Here is a 22,826-nt window from a genome sequence, read left to right as displayed (position 1 = left end):
CTCCTGTTTGCACCCAATTCAGCTTTAACAGCTACTGCTGTTTTATATGAGGAATACAGTTTGGAATCTGGGATTCATTTCCTATTCTAAAGAAAGAAAATAAGAAAAACACACTTTGAATCCAGCTATCTTGCAGGCTGAAATTCTATTCTGCATTTTTTCCTTTCAATGCCACAGCCTCCTCTGCTCTTTCTGCCTACTTCCAATTTTCAGATGAACTGCTGAGATGCTGAAATTCAAACTGAGTGAATACGCATCATATAAAAAACCAAAAAGACTGTGTTGGTTCAATAGGTTCCTACCTACCCTTCCTACACCAAAGCAAAATCCTCTTGTTGCCCAACACAGTGAAGATTATCTTGCAAGTACAACTGGAATTCTGCCTAGAAGTGGGTAAGTGTTGCAGGAGCTGGTCCTCAAGGCTGCTACCCACCATGAAGATGTGTGAGAGTATCTTGAACTCAATCCCCAGCTAAAGCGCCAGCACAAAGCACCAAGAACCTTCATTTGAAAACAGCTGAGAGTACAGGGTGTGATATGAAATGTGTTGATCTGCTCCAGCTGGCAAAGAGGCAGCACTATCTACCAGCTGCATACAGAAAGGGAAGATGAGAGAGTATTTTGGATCACACAGGCCTCCACCATAGAAAAAGGTAGAGAACGAAAACCCTTTTATGCACTAATCATGAGGCACAGTCAGCAGCAGAGGTCTGAGAGGAACAGCTAAAGCAGGAGGAGGACATCATGGATGCTAATAGGTAGTAATCACACAAAGGTTTGTGTGATTACAGCAACTGAAGATAAGCTCCTACGTGAAATCTCATTAACATGAGCTACCTCACAAGGGGTACCTCACAAGGGGCAGAAAGGAAACACACAGCCCTCATACTCTCAGAACAAGACATGAAACAGCATAGGTGGATGGTCTGAAAATTCCCATACCCTGCAATTCTTGCAAAAGACTTTCTGTGGCTATTTTGTAATCAGCTACCTGCCATGTCCTCTCTTAACATTTTCATCTTTTCCTCATGAGTCATGTCCTGCAGTACCCATAGGAAAATAGACCCACCATAAGATAAGACAAACCTTGTTCTATGCACTGGTTTTATCTTTCATAATCAGAGCCGGCAAGATAGCTATAAACCAGATGGGTTTTCACAATGCTGATAAAGAGCAGGAAGGTAAAGACTTACTGGAAGGCAAAGTCTAAATGAGCATTGCATAGCACAGTATGTGCATCTTTCCCCACCTCCACTGTCCCCAGTGACTTTTTAGGTCTTGATCTATTAACAGGACACAGTATGCAAAACACTTGGAACCCAAAGTCTTTGGAGACTTTGTCTTACTCTTCATCCAAATTAATGTGTTCTTCTGTAAGCCTTACTGACAGTGCCCTAGTTTCACAACACTTCAGTCACTCCCTTCAGAAAGGAGGAAAATACTCCATCATCTGGATATGCCACAAACATCAAACGGGGAACAGCTTGCACAAACAAAAGCAGAAGCACGCTACATATGCACTCGTCCAAACTATTTGGCAAACAACAAGCATATTAGGAAAGAACAGATAGATGAGGAAAAAATAGAGACATTGTTTCCTCATGAACATTATTCTTAATAAATAACTTGACTCATTTTGCTAAGAACAAGTTGACTGGAACATGGTACTTAAACTGTTTAAAACTTTTATTTTCAAGTTGTTCTTCATGCACACCTTCTGTCAGAATTCAATCAGTTTTACTGGGGTGGGGGACCAGAATTACACCTTTGCATTTCACTATTAAGCAACAGACTTCCCATTTGCTCATCATTTCTCTCTGTTTTAAACTTATTCACTAGTATGTAATGTGTTTCTATCCACACTGGAATCCTAAAATGCAACTCTAGGGTAACATATAAGATGCCCTACATGGACAATCAGGACATACACAACCATTAGCAGAAGTTGCTCGCTTCTCTCTTGCCACTCAACACAAGGCACTTCTTTCCCCTCCTCCGATCCCTTCATTTTTCTTTTTCCTCCAATCTATACACCTTCAGCACACATAGGTTGATTTGCAGAAGCTTTTAGCTCATCGACCTGGGGCACATATCTATGGATGATACCAGTACAGGATTAAATACCCTAGCAAGAATCGGTGGGTTTGCACTGCATGCCTCTTCAGAGCAAAGCACCTAATGGCAAGCCTAAGCTTAAGTACATGAGAAAGATTTGAACATGCAGGCTCCATCAATAGCTATACACTGCCAATGCTTAGAAAGCAGACTTCCTTACCATCTTGTGGGTCTTCTTCTTTTCCGCCCTTGAGATCTGTTGTCAGAGGAAGGGAGTTCAGAGTTTCTTTCTCTTTACCAATGGGTCAGTTTCACTCTGTTACATTAATGGGAATTGCAGGTCCACTTCAGCTGAAATGTTAATTCCTTCAAACAGCAGAGAAAAGGCTACATGCACTTAGGGACGAAGAATATGCATCCGTTTGTGCAATCTTAGCTTTCAAGGGGAAATGTGCAGTGGAAAAAGAAGGAATTATAGCGGAAATTAAATTAAAATGCAGGAAAAAGAATATTAGTAACAGAAGGGAACTTTTACCTGTGGTGCTGGCCAAAACGCTTTCAAGATGCTCAGTGAAAATACACAGGTGCACAGGAAGCCCAGCAGACTATCCAAATACGATGCTGAGTTGGAGGGTTCTGGGGAAATTGTCCTATTTCTACAGTCTAAGAGAACTTAGCAGCTCAGTCCAGTTCTGACCTTGATGGCTCTCTTGTCCCTTGTTTCTCTGGGTTCCTGGGAGTTTCTCTCAGAGCCTGGCAAGGCAGCCCTTCAGGCATTCCTGCAGTATCTCTCGGCTCTCCTGCCAAATGGTCTGGGGCATGTTCAATGGCACCACAAGTGAGGAGAAGAAGCAGGGGAGCACTCCAAATGACATGGCATGAGTGTGTTCTGGTAAGTTTTTTCTAGGTACTGTGTGACAAAGAACATGGGAGGCTGTTTCCACTTACAGTCCATGCTGTTTGCTCAGACCTGCAGAAGTGACCACGCTGAGCCCAAATAGACCTCCACCAACCCCACAGAGGGCAGTTGCTCTGCATGGGCTGTCATCTCCAGAGCAGGCTGGCTGAGAACTGTGCAGCTATTTTCCTTCTCATCTTCTCATGTTTCTTACCCCATCCAGGCTGACTTCTGACATTGGTCAAGGCAATGATATTTATCATAGCACCCTAGAAAACACAGGACAGAGAGACCCAACCTGGCAAATGCCTTTTGGCACCAGCAGAGTTATTAATCATCAATGATTTGCATCACAGGGATCTCAAACATGCTTCCACTTTTCCTGCCTCTGTAATGACTCTCTTCTATGCCCTTTCAGAGTTTTAACTCTACCTTGGCTCTGGCCCTGTCCCTCAAAGCTCTTCACCACAGGGTCAGCCTTCTCACCCAGCCTGCTCTGCCCTGCCCTCCACACTGCCTAGTCAGTCTCTCAGGAAGGTTGATTAGATCACATGGAAGGAGCTAATCACTGTCATCTCTGCTGGCTCTTCGCCCCAGTGTACCTGGCCAGCATCAGTTCTTGCTCTGATATTCCTTTTGAGGACCTGTCTTCCTTTGCTATCCTTTTCTGTCCTACCAATTCTCCATCCTACACTCAATTTCTAGAGCCTTGCTACTGTGCACTGCAGCTCCATTTCCAGATATTTTACCAGCGCCTTTTACTGTGGGATGAAAACAGCCCTATTTTCACAGGTCACCTGCCTAATACACGTGGCTGTGCTTACATTGGCAGAGTACAGCCATCCTGTGGCCAACAATATTTGAACATCCAAGGCTGCTCTGCTGGTGTTTCAGTTCATTTTGAAAATAAGAATTTGCTAAAAATCCAACCACACATAAATGTTTGTATAAAGACTCTTTTCACACTTTTTTTCATTCCTTCCCATAAGTTCAGTGGGGTGACAAGGTTACTGATATGGACACCAGCCCTTTGAATAAAACTTGGCAGGTTTCACACCACTCATTTCTCTTCGGCCAACACAGTGCTGCATGACATTAACAGCTTTCAGCCATACTACTCACAAGAGAAAAATAATTCCTTCTGTTAGCAATGACCTTCCAAGGTAGTGTGCTTGTATAGCTTATTAAATGCTAACGGCCTTTCTTTACCTCATTGATTTTCCAAATAATTGTCAGAATTTCTGGTAATAGGTTCATTAGTCTCACAACAAAGTGATGATGAACATATCCACCAAGAAGAAACCATGAGGAATTGCAAAGAACTCATAGAGCATGAGAATGGTGTGAATTTAGCCACATAGGGAATCTGGGACAAAATCAGATAACTCCCATAAAACATCCTTATTAAAACATCCTTGGTATTGGAGGATACTACCAAGCACCTGGATGGACTACAATGTACCATGTGGAGCAGTGCCAAGTTAGAGAGTCCTGAGCGAGCTCTGAACAAGCTGTTGCAGCTGTATCACACAGGATAGTGTCACATAGAGCCTGTAGCTCTGCCACGTTCACCTAGCCCTGCAGAGGGCTGCTTCACCATGTCTTTCAGCAGTACTAATTTGACCAAGTGGAATAGAGCATGGATGTGTTATTCCACATTCAGAGGCATCTACTGTGGGACTGTGTTAGCCCCATATGGACATGCCCTCAACATGCTAGAGCATTTTTCTCTCTGATATGAGTGAGTGGTGGTAAAGATAGTACTGATCAGCAGAGATGAGTGTGGGCAATAAAAGTAACTGAGCTTGTTTGTGTGAAAGTCAGCAGCATGTGGTGAGCTGAACTATGTAGAGTTAAGTGATAAAACTGTGAGGTCCTCAATAATAGATTCTGTGTACAGAGCCCAGAAATGGGCAGTGTCCATGATCTGCATGGGGTCTGGTCAGTTAGATCAGAGTGAGCCTGATTGCATCCCAATTAGTAGTAGCACAGAGGGGAGAGCAACACTGTGCAGCACCACCTGTGCCCCTAGCTGATGTATCATTTGGAGTCGGGGATACTGAGAATCCGAGGCCAGCTACACTCCCACTGAAAAAGAGATACTGGCAGCCTATGAAGGGGTTTGAGGTGCTTCAGAAGTGATTGGCACTAAAGCACAGCTCCTCCTGGCACCCTGGTTGCCCGTGCTGGGCTGGGTGTTCGAAGGCACGGTCTCCTCTACACATCATGCAACCAATGCTACATGGAGTAAGTGGGCCGCACTAATTGCACAATGAGCTCTAATAGGAAATCCCAGTCATCCAGGAATTCTAGAATTCATCAGGGACTGGCCAGAGGGCAAAGATTTTGGAATGTCATGAGAGGAGGAGGCGACGAGTGCTGAAGAGGCCCCACCATATAGTGAACTGTCAGAGAGTGAAAAGCAATATGCCTTGTTTACTGATGGGTCCTGCCGTATTGTGGGAAAGCGTCAGAGATGGAAGGCAGCTGTGTGGAGTCCCCTACCACAAGCTGCAGAAACTGCTGAAGGCGATGGTGAGTCGAGTCAGTTTGCAGAGGTGAAAGCCATCCAGCGGGCCTTAGACATTGCTGAATGAGAAAATGGCCAGTACTTTATCTCTACACTGACTCATGGATGGTGACAAATGCCCCGTGGGGGTGGTTGCAGCAATGGAAGCAGAGCAACTGGCAACACAGAGGTAAACCCATCTGGGCTGCTGCACTGTGGCAAGATATCGCTGCCTGGGTGCAGAACTTAGTGGTGAAGGTATGCCACGTAGCTGTTCACGTGTCCAAGCATCAGGCCACTGAGGAACACCAGAACAATCAACAAGTGGATAAAGCTGCTAAGATTGAAGTGGCTCAGATGGACTTCGATTGGCAACATAAGGGTGAATTATTTTTAGTCCGGTGGGCCCATGACACCTCAGGCCATCAAGGCAGAGATGCAACATATAGATGGGCTCGTGGTTGAGGGGTGGACTTAACAATGGACAGTATTGCCCAGGTTATTCACGAATGCGAAACATGTGCTGCAATTAAGCAAGCCAAGCAGTTAAAGCCTCTCTGGTATGGAGGACGATGGCTGAAGTAAAGATGGTTAAATTCTCTCTCCTTTTCTTCCTGGGTAATCACCATGAAATGGACATAAAGGCAACTCAAAACTTGCCAGCCTTCATGTTACCTGAAGTCACCATTTTACCTTTTTTGTTACGCCCTTGTCATTCCCCCCCATCCTTAAGTGACTACACTAACAGAAGAGAAATGTCTCTTGATCAAGATACTTTCTTACAATGCAAAAGAGTAAAAGCACATATTCATAGAAATTGTCTTACGTCCTTAAATAAAGAGAAGAAACTTTGACTACCATTTATTGTCAACAAAAAAGGTGAAAATGGTATGAATGAATCTTTAAGACCTAGATTGTCTAACACTTGGAATTTGTATGGCACCAGCCATACAATAATAATAACCATGTTATTTTTCCATTTCTCTTACATGACTGTAGAAAACACAAATCACAACAAACTCTTTTGTTTACCTCAAAATCCAGAAGAAACAGGAGTACATCTGGAGTAAGAGGCCCCAGGTTCAGGGGATTCAGCAGTAGCTAGACCATCTGTGCTTCACAAGGTCATGTTTAATGCTCTTCTGAAAATACACCTGCATGCCAAACTGGACAGATTTACCTCCTCATGACCGGAGACAAGCACGGTTTTAACACTCTCATGCAATCTTCTCTGGCTTGCTTTTGGTATTTGTAGTATCACTAAGGAAACCAAATGTGAGACTGGTGATCTTTATTCAAGATGTGCCTTTCCCAGACATGATGTCACTTAACTTAGGTATCACTTAACTTCAGCCCATTCTTTCCTATAAAAATACCCATGAAACTGGGTTGAACTGGAAGGTAAGCAATGGTAGCTGTGACCGAGATTTTTAATGCCTGATACATGAAGAGCTACAGTGACCTATAATGGCAGGCTGCCAAGCCTTTGGAATTACAGTTCCTGTGATGCTAAGCAGAACACATTGTATATTTGCTATAAAGATAATGAATCACACCTAGCGCTTGCTGAAAGGTCTCACAGCACTTTACAACAGCAGGATGCAATTACCTACTGGACATTGAGGTAGAGGGATGTGTGACTTGCCTAAAATCATGCATCTGATCTGGAAGAGCCACTGAGGGCTTCTGTGGCCCAACCCAATGCCTTCTGCAAGTGAACCTGACAATAAACTACATTGGACTAGGTACAAATACAGACAATACTGTCTTAAATTCAGGTTCTGCTCCACCCTTCCATGGCAGCTGTCACTCTCTTTTCAAAGCATTCACCTTCATTTCTGAATAAAACGATCACTGTGTGCCAGTGCTTGGTGTTGGTTACTGTCTGGGGAAAGGCAGAATTTTTGTATGGAAAAATCAGGGAAAAAAACCTCAAAACTCTCTACTTTTGATCCAGGAGTGACTCTTGCCTGCTCCTTAGCCTATGAGCCAACATGGGTATGGGATGAAACTTTCATGGCAATATTAACAGAGTACAATTAGCAGTTCTCAGATCTTGACTTTTTATACACTTATCCTTGCAATTCAGCTGTTTGATGGGGATGTGTGGCCTTCCCCAGTTTAGAGGTGGAAAACAAAGGCAACAATTTATACTCAAGGCCAAGCTCCACAATAACCCACACTGTTACAACTCACAGTTTGGATGCAGTTTGAAGTTCAACTGATTCACATCAGCAGAGAAGTGCAAGCCATGCAGGGCAAAAATCTTGCTTTATATTCAGGCTGGCCCTCCACTGCACCTGGCTCCCGCCATATGGTGTAGCAAACGTGAACTTCTGCTCAAAGTACAATTCACCCAGAGGGACCAATAAGCTACCATGCACTAGCTGATTTGGGTGAGCCACCTCTGTGCAGGCTCTCGCCTCTCAGCAAACGCAAAGCAGTAAGACTTAGCATGCAATAAAGGAAGTTTCACCAGAGCAGCATGACTTCACGTGAGGAGAAAGCTGAACTCCTGCATCTAGACAACGACCATGACTCAGATGACACGCAGTAATTTGTTGATCTACAGCAATGTGAGCATTCATCCAAACCCAAACGGTTTTCCCATAGTCACAAAAGAAGCCCCAAGCACAACAGAGTGCAGAACATCAGTTTCCCAGAACCTTAGCTAGTAAGCCCATGTTCCCCTTTCTTACTTGATAATGCAAAATAACATTCAGGTGTATCTTTTTATCAGAAAATAGGTATTTCTCTAATTACTCCAACATGAGTGATTTTAAAGTATCATTCATTTAAACAACTCCCGAAAGAATTGAATATGTACTAATGCTGATTAATAGAAGTTTTGCAATAACAAAGATTGGAAAGGATACTTTTTAGAAATTAACATCTTGACAAAAATAAATTTTTAGCTGTGCATAGCTAATTCCATGAGACCTCACTCTGGCAAGTTTTGCAAGGCAAAACTTTCCTGTCATAGGATTTTCCATTGTATCAAAGTACTTGTGCAACCTCTTGAAAGGGAAATATAGAAGAGCTTCACACAACTATGAGTCATTATTCCATCTTGCAGCATAAAGCTGTTCTGCACAATTAAATAATCAATGGGAAGATGCCTGAAATTTCTAGTGACATTCAGGTTCACAATGCCAATTCCATAGCACATGTACATCAAGCTGGAGATCGTGAGTCTGAGCTCTATGTCAAGCACTAAGAGAACTGTAATTTATCAGTCAGAAGTCAGATGTTTTCATCCCAACACAAAGTTATGTAAGGCTATTAATTGTCTGATGCCGGCATTTAGAGCATACTCTGAATGGTATGCTACACTTCATTATGTATGTATATTCCTTAGTGTTTGCAGGAACTTAGCACATAAGAGTTCCCAGTAAAATCCAGCCCTACTGCACAGAGTGTGCCTGCCCCTCCTATGAGGCAATTCCCTGTCAAAGATGAATTTTAGACAATGTTTTCTTCAGAAAAATATAGCCATTATTGTTGAATCTTCCAGAAATCAAAACCTGGAAGTTTCCACAGATCTAGCAGAAAGAAAAAGAGTGATGGTAGCAAACCCAGCAGTTGCCAGTTCTAGCATCCATCCCTACTGCTCTCCAGTTTGCTCTAGCCCAGTGAACGCATGCACAGTGCAGTCTGGGTCGAGTCAGTCCACAGCCTTCACTAGGAAGGGACAGCAGTACTGACAAAATAACGTTCTTCAGGCAGGATCAGAACACGCTTTGGTTAGAGACTCAATCTTACTTTGACCATATGCAAAGCAGATGAGTTATAGTAGCAAACTGTTACCCTGAGCAGTAGGTAGTGAGTGGCTGGCAGGACAGAATGGAATTGGTATGAAGTTTCTATAGAATATGTCTCTGTCAGTATAGTTTTGTGTGTGCCTAGATAAGCCATAATTTAGTCTCCAGGAAGCTCTGGCACGCAGTTTCAGGAAGTGAACCCTATGTTGCTGAGAAAGGACAGTAAAAGCTCAGGAACACTAGATTTAAAGAAAGGGGATAAGCAACTTTAGTACAATAGCAACACAAGGTAACGGGGTGACTTGGGCAAGTACCTATTCTTCTTTACACCGCATGACCAAAGCAGCTACTGCATGAGATCATGTGGCCATATAGTGAAAGACAGGACTCAGAGAAGCCTATTCTGGTTTTCAAGTGTGCTCTAACTGTGGAGATCCTACACAAAGCAACACCTGCCCAGTTGACATTTACCCTTTCAGGTATTCTGCCCAAGAAATCAAAGTACAAATTATGGGACAGAGCCTGTTAAAAAATAAATAAGTAAATTAAAAGGGAAAAAAAGGAAAGAACCTCTAGATATTAAAAGTGGAAGATGATTTCCCTCTGTTTCCCTTGTTACAGAAGACATCTCCACCCGACTTCTCCCATGTTCTGCTCTTGGCGTGGCTGACATTTGCGTTACTTGGCAGGTACGTGCAGCCAAAAAGGCACATCAAATTCTTCTCTGGCTATCAATAGGCATGCAACCATTTTCACAACAATGAGGTTGACTAAACGCCCTCAGTAACTTTTGGTTTACACATGAGTTGACAACACTTTCAGGTAGTATTAAATACCTCATAGAATTGGGCCAATAGCCAGGGCACAGATCTGGCACGTGGAAAATAATAAGTGGAATATCTCCTTGTTACCACAGCGACTTGAAAAACACAGTGAAAACAGTGCATATCCCTGCAGAATTACTGAGGATGAACAGACATACACTTTTGAAATATTGAAACAAATGTTATAATGATGCTCCTGAATTGCAGAATAAATCCTACTTCATGCAGACGTGTGTCAGAAAGCCAGATGTTGTCTATTGATACTGAAACTTCCTATATCCCCTAAAATCTCTTGGAAAACATACAGGGAACTGACTGTACCAAAGCTTAAAGAAATGAGAACAGCACTGACAGTTACACAACTGAACATGGGGATATACTAATTGTATTTCACAACTTAATCAAGTTTTTGCACTCTTTTTAATAGGCACATTTATTTTACTTTCATGGTAGAGACCTCATCCTACCATCTTAGCAGGCTTGATTCAAAGATTATGAAAGTTAAGAGAAAGAATTCCTTTAACTTTGGTGAGCTTTGGCTCCAGGTTTTAGGCAAGATCATGGCTGAGCTAAGGAAGTCAATTAATCCCTTCTAGCTGAAGTCGAAGAAGGATTGAAGACAGTATTTCAAGAATCTCTTTGACTGCACTCTTCACGATTCAGACTTAAGGGACATCACTTTTGGTAGAAGACCAGAGTCTTGCAGCCTCTGCATTCATATAAGATATTACACAAACTCACGTAGGATCCAGTGAGTTTTCAGATGCTGATATCTGTCTTCTCTTTTAGCATAAGATATTCTAGAAGTAATTTGTTTATTTATGTTTTACCAGAAATAAAAATGCTTTTTATGCCTGTTGAAACTTTACAACAAAATAAACATTCCTGGCTAATATTGTGGACCTCCCTCTGATACCTACCATGGCAAACCAAGGGTTCAGACTCTTAATTAAGAACACTTTTTATTTTTCCATTTTGTCTTGCAGTACCAGCCCTAATCCCTGGAATTTAACAACAATCAGAAAAGGCTATTTAACAAGGATTCACATTCCTGAGTTTGAAAGTAAAATAACAATAATAAAGCCTCTTAAAACTATAGATGCATTTTATTAATATTGATACAGTATAAGATTAAGTTTTCCTGCATTACAGAGGTGCTACAAGAAAGTATTTGAAGACAGGCCACATTCATACAGCTTCATGTTATTATATATGAAACAAAAAGCTCCTAATTTCTTAGTGCAAAGATGTTATCAGCCACCCTCCAAACATGTTACCCCTCCTTATTCACATTACTAGAGTTTGCATCAAGATAGACATGGCGTTGTAATACCAAGAAAGAAAAGTAGCTGAGTGTCTTGAGGTAGAAGTTCTGATGCAGAAAAACCAAAATAAATATCCACTCCAGCAAGTTCATCACAATGATTGCAAAGCAGAAACTATAAACTAACTCTTACAGATAAAATGTAATCATAGTAAAAAATACAGTAAGAACAGGAGTGCCTATAGTCAGAACCAAAGTGATGATGGATAGTGCAAGACCCTCTTGGGGAGTTACAGCCTTCGCATGTTGTCTCCATCCAGTGATGAGGCCAACGTTTATTACTTTTTGGATCAATCAATTACTACAGCAATATAGAATTTAGCCTACCAAAATTTTTCCACTAAGATTAACTTATTTTTATGTCACAGTCAAGGTGGGAGCACATTCGATTAGAAAGAGGATGGAGCTGAATTGTTATCGAAAACTTGAACTAAAGCTTTGGGAGTTCATGGACTGTTCATTAATATTTTCTTCCCCAATGGCTAAAATTGCTGTTTGCGTTTCACTGACTTCAGGTATCGTTGCTATTTAAGGTAGATGTTACTCAAAATACAGGATATGAATAATATTAAGCTGTGAAGAGGTTTGTAGCAGTACAGATTTCTTAAACCTGTGGCTATTCCCAGTGATTGAAAGGAGTCTCAAATAAGCATAAAAAACTAATGATGGTAAATATCCTGTGATGGGTTCAGTTTGCCAGAAGAAAACCCACTATTTCAAGGCTATCCATTTATGAAGTGTTTCATGGTAATGTCAAGAGAACCTGAGGACATGGCATCATTGTGCTTATGACTATTTCTCCTGGTTTCACAGAATCCAAGATTAAACACAGGCCAGGAGGAATCCTAGGAGGTCAACCCCATTCAGACAAATACCTCCAGTGCTGCAGATCCCAGACCCTTCTTGGTTAATCCATACTGGCTTAGTTACCTTTCTGTAAGAAATCTTTGCCGGGAATTGCAGTTAGACACGAGACAACTATTTGCACATACTCATTGCTGTTTCATACTGGTGAATCTACTGCAACCTCCCCAGATCCTTCCCAGAGGCTAACAAAGGAGGACAAAGATCCCTGCTCTACGGGAAGTGGGCCAGTGAGAGATCAAGTGAGATGCCCAAAAGCAAAAGACACAGTTTTTTGCTTCACAGTGAAGCAGAGCCAGAAAAAGAGTCGTTAAAAGTAAGTGTTGTCAGGCATATATTGAAAAACTGCAGATGTGTTTCAAGCTGGAGAGCTTCTGATCATAAACCAGTGATCTATGAGGAACACAAACGCCACAAATGCTGTTAACAAGGTCTGTTCCAACCAGAAACATATATTTATCTAATCATTTTCACTCTCAGACCTGGATTTTTAAACTGTAAGTCACTAACATGTCACAACAATTACTTGAACTGATGCCAAAGAAAGTGTTGCTTGTGATTGCTTTGAATAGCACAAAGCTCTGCCCTGCTCTTTATTTTTTCATTGCTTTAAAAATATACCTCACCCGGTAGCTTTTCCTTAGGCTTAGCTGTTCATTAAGAAAATACACTCAAAAGAGTTTCTTCTAAGATATAAAATGAAAGTCCTTTTTAATTTAAATATACTGATTCTTCAAGAAAAATAGATGAAAAAGGAAAAATTTTTCATTTTGTTTGGTTTGGTTTGTTGGGTTTTTTTTGTGATAGATAAAACTGTGCTGACAGTTACACATCTCAGGGGAATTACTCTGAGGCAGGTCTTGTTTTCTGCAGAAATGCCTGTGCTGGCAATGGGGAGTGCCTGGTACACAACACCCTTTTTCTGCTTCCGTGGGAAGAAAGCCAGGATGGGGTTTTACTCAGCACTTCCAACAAGACTCCACTTCTTCCCATTGGTGTTGAAGAAAGTTCTGGGCCTCCAAGACACTGACCCGGCTGCATCCAAGGATCTCACGAGCACAGTGCCACCCGAACCTCAGATCAGCAGAGCTTCCTCACCAGCAGGGATCTGCCAGTAAAGCTTGCTGTCATGAGTTAACCCTAGAGCGTGACAGCGTGGGAAATGCTTGACACATCAGTCTTTCTTACAGCAAAAAAAAAAATAAAGCAGATAGAGAACAAGGAGGGATTACTGTGACCAACAGAAAGAGTTCAAAGTTGGCACAGCAGGCACGAGGAGCAGATTCATGTGATGGAGAATAAAGGAGCTTTTCCCAAACCAGTGATACATGAGCAGCCCCTGGAGCCAGACCTAGGCAAGCTGCAGCCTCAAAGTGAAGTCCCTGAATGCCTGGCTCAGAAAGGGGACATTAACTTGGGGCTGCACAGGGATAAGACCAGGTAACTGGTCATGGACCAGCTCAAGCCATCACTATCTCCAGCTATCTATGAGCTCCACCACATGCAGCAGAAACCTCCAAACTGAAGAAAGGGACTCAGTGAACACAGTAAAGGGAATCAGAACCACGAGCTGAATCCCATAGAGCTGTAGACAAATAAAGTCTGAGGAAGTCGTATGGCACTTTACATCTATGTATCTCACAACATTTTGCAAACATTCATTAGCCCTCCATGCTGCTGGGCTACACTTGCAGTACTCATTTCCTTTGAAATTCAGCGATAAGGAGCCTGCTGGCAGAAGGAATCACTGGCAGAGGCCAGGAGACAAACCGCAGTTCAGCTCTGTGCTGACCAGACATCTTTCATCATAATATCATGAGGTAGAACGCAGCTTACTGCCAGCCTGGAAAAGAAGCAAGAAAGGTTTCCAGTGCCTCTATTCCCAGAGACAAGCAAATGCAAAGGGCTGGCAGATGCACCAGGCAGTGGGCAAGTGTAATTAACAGCAAAAAACATCCCTCTACATGGAGATGGGCCTGAGTGTGCTCCTTCCTGACAAAAGGCCAAGAACTGCCTTCAAACATTTCAGGGACAGTTAACAGAGTTTCTGTTTCCATTTGCAAATTTTTCATTTTTTCTGGCTTATCTTCTTTTAGACTGTAAACTTTGAAGCAAGAACCAAATTAAGTCTAACCGTGGAATTCAATTTATCAGCAGGAGGAAAAAAAAAACAATCATTAAGATACTACCAAACAGCAACTAATTTATATTCTGGACAAAATAATACTATGAACTCAGCAATGACTACACAGTAACTTAGAATAAAATACATCAGAGACATGGTAATGGTCACCTAACTAGGTGCTAAAACAACAGAAGGAGTGCTATAGTGATTCAACTGAAAAAACCCTCCAAATGTGTGGAGAGCTGAAAATGTGTGGGTTAGGGGAAAATGCCCCCAAACATACCACATTAGATTAAATGGCAAAAGAATTGTCATTTTTCCTTTTACTGATGCTGTCATTAAAAAGGCCAGTGGACCAAAGGGGAACTGACTAATCACATTTTGGAAACAAAATCAAATTGAGGTAAATAGACCACAAAGATGGCAAAGACCCAGTGAAGCTTAAAGAAAAAAAGCAGAAGTGGTTTATTTTAGTCATATAAGTTAGGAATGTTAATGTAGATATATATCTCCAAACTAATACATATAATGATTTTTCTCATTGACAGCCTCTGTTTAAAAATTACTTTATGGCTGTTAGCCAAAGGTTTGGAGAAGTGTTATTTGGCCCTGTAAGTCACTATTATGGAAACAAACCACACTCTTTTGGGTTATTTGGTGCACATGACAGTACAGATGCGATTTTTGCAAGGCTGGCCCTGTGTTTCTAATTAACTCTACTCTCTCCAGGGCAAAGTTGACATCTGCTTCTGCCAGCCCTCCTTCACGCTGGTCAAATCCCTCTCAGAGCCAATGTTGACAAGCAGCAAATTCTCACCTTGCTGTTTCCCTCTTAAAGCATTTCTTTCCTCTGTCACGTGTGAGCAAAGGGGGAAAGCTAAACCTTTCAGCTTCCTTGATCTTGCTGATCTGGTGAAGTGCTCCACCACTCTCAAGCACCAGCAGATCTAATAAACAAAGCAATGTCAACCCTCTGGCGTGATAGTAACCCTTTCCACATAGACATTTTCCAAGACTGATTTTTCCATTAGGTTCTTGATCCCTTTAGCATTAATTGTTCTGACTTACGAAATCTGAAGCACACTACCTCTTAAAGAAAAGATTTTGCACACAATGCGAAGTATTGTTGCAAAGTGGTGGTGTCTGTACGTGTGGGTATCTGCATGCACGTGCACCATTTCCCTCTGCCAGATGGTATCAGGGGCATCCAGCAAGGAGTAACAAAGAGAAATATCCAAGCTATCTACACACTTTCTGCAGCTGAACCACCTCTATTTTACTCTTGCTACCCCATTGAAATTTTAGGTGTAATATCTGCATGCACAGATGTGCAGAAGCAAAGGTACCTTTTGGAGCCTGAGTAGCAGCTTTGGGAGGAAGATCACAAAGGACTGTCCCAGCTTTCTGCAGGGTGGTGATCTGGGAATTCCAAAGTGCATTCCTGGATATGGTGGGAAAGGAGTTGCAACCAGAGCCAAGAACACAAGGGCAAATAATTACTTTGTGTTGGCACCTTCTGGTAAGGAAAGCAGGAATTGCCAGATCTGACCATTTCAAGGGCTAATTTCAACCATAACTAGTAGGCTGGGTCAGGGGCTTCTGTTGTGGACAGTGAATCACAACCAGACCAGAGATATTTCCTTCCATTAGTCAGAGGAAAGCCTGAAGAACAAGAGTTTATTTGCCTTCTGTTTTTCATTTTCACTGTGGTTAGCCTTGAAAAACTAATAAACATTTAGCGTGTCTACCCCATAACTCTATATTTGCCTGCATGTATAGTAGCCGTAGGGAGCAAACACAATCACTCACCACAACAGACCTTAAATCAACAGACAGTCCTTTGCTTGTGCTACAGAAATAACTTCTTTTTCCTTCTGTGACAGTTTTAAATCCCTAATAAATTAGAAATCAATCATATAAACCTGAAACCAGAACAGAAATATGTTTGCTAAAATGTATGTGTGTTCTTATACATACAGATTCAATAAACAGAGGAAACCTGCCCACAGCTAATTCATTCTAGATATATTCCAGTTTTTCAGAATGCCCCACATCTCCTCCTCCTGCAGTGAGTCCAGCCACACAGCAGAATTACTCCTCAAATTACACCAGCCTATTTCTGGTCACTTTACATGTATTGATACTAATACTCTCTTAAATTATAAGTTGCTATTATTTTCAAGTAGCCTATAGGTCTAAGGCCAGCCTAACAGCCTGCCATTCAAGTGATCTATGCTAAAGCCCATTACCGGCCAAAAGCCCAGGACATGGTTTCCCTTCACTTAATACCCTTTCTCATTTCCAGAACTTCTCCTCCTCCATCACTCATGAGCCTAAATAACACATGACAGTTCACATTAAGCTGCCTTTGTGTGACAGTCCTGAGACAATTTGTCACAAAGCTGCAACTCCCTTTGTGCAGCAGGTTCTTAATGAGCTTTAGGAGGGGCTTTATAACCTCTCAGAATGAATCTGAGCCTTTATAAACACTCGTCAGTGACCTGCATTTCAAATAAATGCTTTTGCTGTTTTGGCTAGGAAGATACAGGGCTGTGTCAGTTATCCAGGCAGTTGCTGCAGGCAGAGAGGAGGGCATACAAGCGCTGCCCCAGCCTCAGCCAGCAGCTGTGCTTCCTGAAAGGAGCATCCGGCAAACCAGGCTGATACAGAGGGCTCTGTGGGGTACAGGACCTGAACAAGGGTGAGCACATGAAGGAACGTCACTCAGCAGAGATGGTGTTGTTATCTCCATTTTCTAATGAAGATGTGCTGTGTTTGCACATTGAGGAATATCCCAAGATTCTGCCACATCTTGTGCGGGGAGAGGGGCTGGAGCAGGAGGTGAGTAATGGGATACAGAGCAGTTTGTTCTAGAGTCCTAGTTTGCGTCCATCACATCTTGTTAGCGGCCTTGGGTGAAATTACTGCTTTGCTGACGTCAATTGCAAAACTCCCACTGTTGTTAGCCTGGGCCAGGATTCCCCCCCGCCAAGCATTTCTGGCACGTGGGAAAAACTTAATAACCATACAGGTGGGCCTCTGCAGACAGTTCACTGTCATACCCAGCATGACATAACCCTTGCTAACTGCTGTATGTGTGAGAGGCTGAGGTGTAAAGCCAAACTGCACTATGGTGCATCAGAGGGGACAGACCCTAGTGAAGTGCATACACACAACAAAATTGCACTGTTGCTGCTGTTGTGGGGAGGGCATTCTCTAGAGCTGGTTAGGGCAGAAATCTGAACAAAGCCCAATGCCAGCTGAACAAATATTCCACCAATGGACCTTGGTTGAATAAACATTGTGTTTTATGCACTTGGAAGAACTAGCATTCAAACACTTCCCCAATAAATGAGCTGATCCCTCCCCTTGTTTTGAGCAATGCTAGCCCTCTAAAGTACCTAAGCACATATGTGCTTTCATCTGATTTTGGGCATTCCTGCAACCTCAAGAACAGAGGTGCCAACAAATGAACCTGCATGGTCCTATGCTGTGCAGTGCAGCACTGCTGTTCTTCCTTGCTCTTGTAGAAGGGAGATGTGCCTGGTGGAAAACTGACTGATTCCTGGCCAGCTAAAAAGTTCTGAACCTAAATACCCATGCTTTAGTATCTTAGGTCTTGGCTTAAAAGTCACTACCAGAAAAAAAATCACAATTAGACCAAGTTCCTCTTCTTTCTGTAGTGAGCTGCATAGGGATGCTGCAAGGAAATGGGCATGGAGCTTTTCCAATGGCACTTTTCAAAGTGACACTAATAAACCAAAGCCACTCGAGCAATTTTGAGAACAAACCTGTGGTGCTTCAGTTTCCCTCATTGTTACAGTAATGGCGTTTGTCCGCTACCATGTGTTTCAAAATCTAAGGTATCGATCAAAAAAGCAACATGAATGTTAACACCAATTTGCAATACTTGACCAGGTTTACACTAAGTCACTGTAACAACCTGAATAGGTTGAAGGGTTGCAAAACTGTTAAATGTAAAACAAAATGATCCCTGCATTATGCTTTTCCTACAGAGGGTAGGTAAAAGAACAATGATTCAGGTTTGAGTACCAACAACATCTTACACAATTTAAACCTGTAGGCAGCTCTCAGCCCCATAGGATTCTCTCTCCACCCCTTTCATGCACACGTACTCTTTACCATGGAACTGCACAGTAAATTTCAGCTCCTGGATTTCCACTTTCAGAGTTATTATCTGAGATTACTTTCAAAAAATATGCAGAGGAATTAAACTCTAGACTTGGTGGGCTGCTCCAGGAATATTTCTTTCCTGACAGCTTCCCGTGAAGTAATTGAAAACCCAGGATAACTGTGTCTTGTGTTGTCACACTCAGATGTGGTGGATTTAACTGTTACTGCACGTGGTCCCATCGGCTGGGGGATGGTGAATCCCAGAGCTCTCAGTTTGGATTCTGATGGGCAAGTGCACCTGAACTAGCAGCAAAGTCTCTACAACCTTGCCGGGATTACGTGGCTCCTGCACTTCTGATTCCCAAATGACATCAGTTGGAAATACATGGACCTTCGTATTCTGCTGCCAGTGAAGAATAAGCATGAGAAGAAACACGGCAAGGGCAATCAGCAGGGACTGGGCACAGCAGGGCGGTCTTCCCCCTTCCATCAGACAATTCTCACATAAATAGATATCTTATTCCACTGCAGCTCCGCCACTTTCAGAGAGCTCTGGTGATGTGTTCAAAAATAGTCAAAAGTAATATAAAAACCCAGCAGAAATTAATGCAATAAGCATGCTTGATAGCTAGTACACTGTGGCGGGAGCAGCAGGAAACAGAACCTACATCAATTAGACTTCCAGCTTCCAAATACATTTGTTCTGTCCCACTAGATTAAACAATTACATTCTGTAGCACTCCAACAAGAAGGCTTCAGTGTTCCATAGCTGTTACAGTGTCCACTAGCACTCACACATGGTATTTCAGTCATATCTCTTGATACTTAATGATCCAGCATCGCCCAGACTGCTTCCAGAAAACATGTGTTTCTGCCTCTCTAACTGCCCACAAATTAAAATGGGGTCCCAGAACAAAAGAAACTTGATCTGTGAGGAAGTTCAGATTCAGATCCAGGTTTGGATCCAGACTTCACAGCTATTAGGAAAAAAAAAAACCAAACCCCCCAAAAAAACCAAAACAACCAAAAAAACCAAAATAAAAAAAGCCAAACCAAACCAAACAAACAAACCCCAAACCAAAAACCTACAAACCAAAATAAACAAAAAAACCCACCAACAACAAAAAACCATGAAAAACACAACCAAAAACAAAACCAAACCAACCCCCCAAAAAAACCCCACAAAACCGAAAAACAAACACACCAAAAAACCCCCCCCCAAAACTAAATAAAATAATCATGCACACATTACACACAAAGAGCTCTGTGCTCCCCTAGGGTTCCACACCAGTGGCTAGAATCTATTTTACCTTCGCCCAATGGTCGTCTTGTATAATATATTTTCTATTCATTTCTGTCTTTATTCACAATGTTTTCAAAGAGAACGGGATGCGTGTTACTTGGGGAAGCAGGAAAAAGCCATGGGAGAGCTCATACGCTACAGTAAGGACTTCTCCGCTCTCCATGTGCTGCTGCCGGGGTCCGAGGCGGGATCGTTGCTCGCAGGGCCAGAAGCGCTGTCCCCGGGAGCGCCGCCGCGGGCTGCGGCCGAGGCGCTCAGTGAGAGCCGCAAGGTGGCGCTGTCGGCCCGCTGACGGGGCAGGCCGGGCCCGCCCCGCGGAGCCGCTGCTCAATACGTGCCAGCCGTGCGGCCTCGCTGCCCAGGAACGGCGGCACAGCGCCAGAGCTGCCGCTGAGACCCGCAAGCGCCCCCTCCCTGATGGAGCTGTGACCAGGAACGCAAGGTTCATCTCGGAGGAGAGGTAGACCTCCGCACTGAGTCCCTGGCGAGAGATGGGATGCTGAGCCGGCAGAGGTGTGCGAGGAGTGCGCTTCAGTCCGTGAGCCACAGCAGAAAGCGGAGCATGAACCTTGCCTGGGCGTGTTTCGGAACAAAACAGCGCCTCTCACTTTAGAAACAGAACAGCACATTCACCCGTAGCGAACCTTTGACAGCCAGTGAGGGTGCAGGTGGAATAAAAGGAGATAGAGACCAGAGAGCCCTGCAACAAACAGTAGCGCAACAGCAACTTCAGCAGGGGAGAGATCGTATTTTCTCACACCCAGGTTCAGCCAGTAGGTGCCTCCCAAGGAGAGAGGAGAGGACTGCTCAGGGTTCTCCTTTTCCCTTGGCAGCAAAGCAAGTACATCTGCTAATGAATAGGACCCTTAGAAAAGGCAAGGAATTTTTCCCTCCCTACATAAATTCAGAGAAGCAGAGAAGGTTTTTTGTTGTTTTTTCTTCTCCCCCCTCTCCCCCCTTTGGGATTCTTTCATTTGTGATTTCTAATCATCATTCTACTCTTCTTTCCACCTTTTCTTCACTCCCCATTCGCAAGCTGCCCCCCCAGGTTTGGCAACACTCCAGACGAAATGAATTCCAGGAAGGTTTTTTCCCCCCTCTCTCCTTCCCCTCCCCCCCCCCCCCCCCCCCTTCTCCTCCCTATTTAAACTGAACTTGTGGACAAAATAAATGCTGGCACTAGGTCATTGTCCTTCCCCTCCCCATTGGAAGATTCTGAGAGAGGATTAAACTAATCTCATGCATTGACTCACTCCTGGGTGCTGGCCTGGACTCCTGCCATGCAACAAGATGGCATAAAGAGCAATGTCCCGGCAACATGTTTCTGCAGTAACTTCCTATGCAAAGGCAGTGAAAGGCCCCGATACAGGAGCGGGTGGTTCTATATTGTGCAATGTCAACACAGTCACCACATTTAACACATTGCCTTGATTTAAAAGGAAAAAAGAAAAGAAGGAAAAATAAAACTAGCCTAGAAGCCTTGAGGGAATGGACAGACCAACCAAGCCAATCATTTAAGTGATTTTTAATTAATGCTTAAGCAAAGAGTATTGGAAGTTGTGCCGTGATGGGAAGGAAGTTACTGGGAGTGGGTCTGGCTGTGATTTCTTGGACTTCTCTCCAATTTCTGATGCACGTAGATGATCAGTACCTGCAGAGACCTCCTGGGAGCTGGCAGTGCCTGCCTGCAGGGAGCCTAGCATCAGTGGTTTCTGAGGGCTTCACAAAGGAAGATGACCACCGTTGCTGCCATTCGGCAGGTGGGGAAACTGAGGCACTGAAAGATGCAGTGACTCTTGCAAGCCCACGCTAGTAAACAAATGGGTTACTTTGGTGCTTTAGTTACTGAAAATACCAGCTCGCCGCTGACACCTTTGAAAAGGTACTGCTAAGGTTCATCTGCTTGGATTGCTCTAGTGAAATAAAGCTGTTGAGCTGCATGTGCAGCTCCATCTTCCTTCACTGACTGGCACATAGCTGGTCCTGTCTAACGATGTCAAAACATTCAGCAGGTATCAAGGCCCCTACTCAACAGAGTGCTGAAACATGCCTTTGAATTCTATGAGACAACATGGCTTGACTTTGATGCAGCACATTTTTTAAGTGGTAGGGGTTTTTAATTTGTGAAATTAACTCAACCTCAAGACTTCCAAAGAGGCAGGTAAGAATTAAAGACAGAAATGCACAGATGATTGGGGATCATATTTTGTTGTCAATGGGGAGTATACATAACTTACTTCTGACATCTAGTGACATTCATTCAAGGCTTGGAACACCAAGGTGTATGGATATACATGAGCTATCCTCAAATCGCTACATTTGATGTGGTAACAGCATAATCCATAGGGGCACAGACTGAGAGCAAGCTGTAAAGCTCTGGCAGGTAGGCTGTGCTGTGGCAGTGCTGCTGCCAAGCTAGCATAAAACTCATCCGCATGGCCAAGCCACCCTGGTGCCTCCAAGTCAGGGACTGTAGCTATTTCTCCTGTGACAGATCACCTCTGCATTCTCCAGCAAGACATTTAACCTCTCTGTGCTACTGCTTCTCATTTTAGGTGAAGCTAATACAGTACATCTTCATATCCCATTCACCACTGCCGTTCATGAGCAGGCTGGCAGAAGAGGAAAGGTTACTGGGAAGAAATAATTGGAGAAAAAATGGAAGAGGCAAGACATGACCAGAGGGTAGAACCCTTCCTGAGCTATCTCAGACAGCAAGTGCTAAGGGAACAAATTCTCATTCCTGCCTCAAACTCTCAGTTGACAACTGAACAGCTCTGAAACAACACACAGATAGCAAACAATTCCAGTCACAAACACCCAGGCACAAATGTCTAGGTGGTTTGTCTGCGAGCAATTAAATCCTGTGCTGAATAAAAATGTTAAAAATGCATCACATTGTGGCTTTAAATAGCGTTTTGTTGAGAGACTGGTTTCACTGCCAACTTGCGCTTGGGTAAACTCTGTTTTTGCCACTGCTGGGATTCTCTGAATGTCCATCAGGCAGTTGCATCACACACTAAATAGCT

General features: G+C 43.2%; 1 protein-coding gene across 2 annotated transcripts in view; it reads right to left on the bottom strand.

Annotated features, from left to right (window-relative positions):
- The window catches only part of OSTN (osteocrin), a 69,895-nt gene extending 49,842 nt beyond the window's left edge, over positions 1-20,053 (bottom strand). For both annotated transcript variants that reach the window (XM_030494800.2, XM_030494799.2), the window contains exon 1: positions 19,805-20,053. In XM_030494800.2, coding sequence (XP_030350660.1) covers positions 19,805-19,846 — 42 coding nt within the window. In that variant the 5' untranslated portion in view covers positions 19,847-20,053. The remainder of the gene's footprint in view (positions 1-19,804) is intronic.
- Positions 20,054-22,826: the final 2,773 nt, after the last annotated feature.

This window comes from Strigops habroptila, chromosome 8 (genome assembly GCF_004027225.2).
Source record: "Strigops habroptila isolate Jane chromosome 8, bStrHab1.2.pri, whole genome shotgun sequence".
Classification (NCBI taxonomy): domain Eukaryota; kingdom Metazoa; phylum Chordata; class Aves; order Psittaciformes; family Psittacidae; genus Strigops; species Strigops habroptila.
This window is presented reverse-complemented; position numbering and strand designations above follow the sequence as displayed.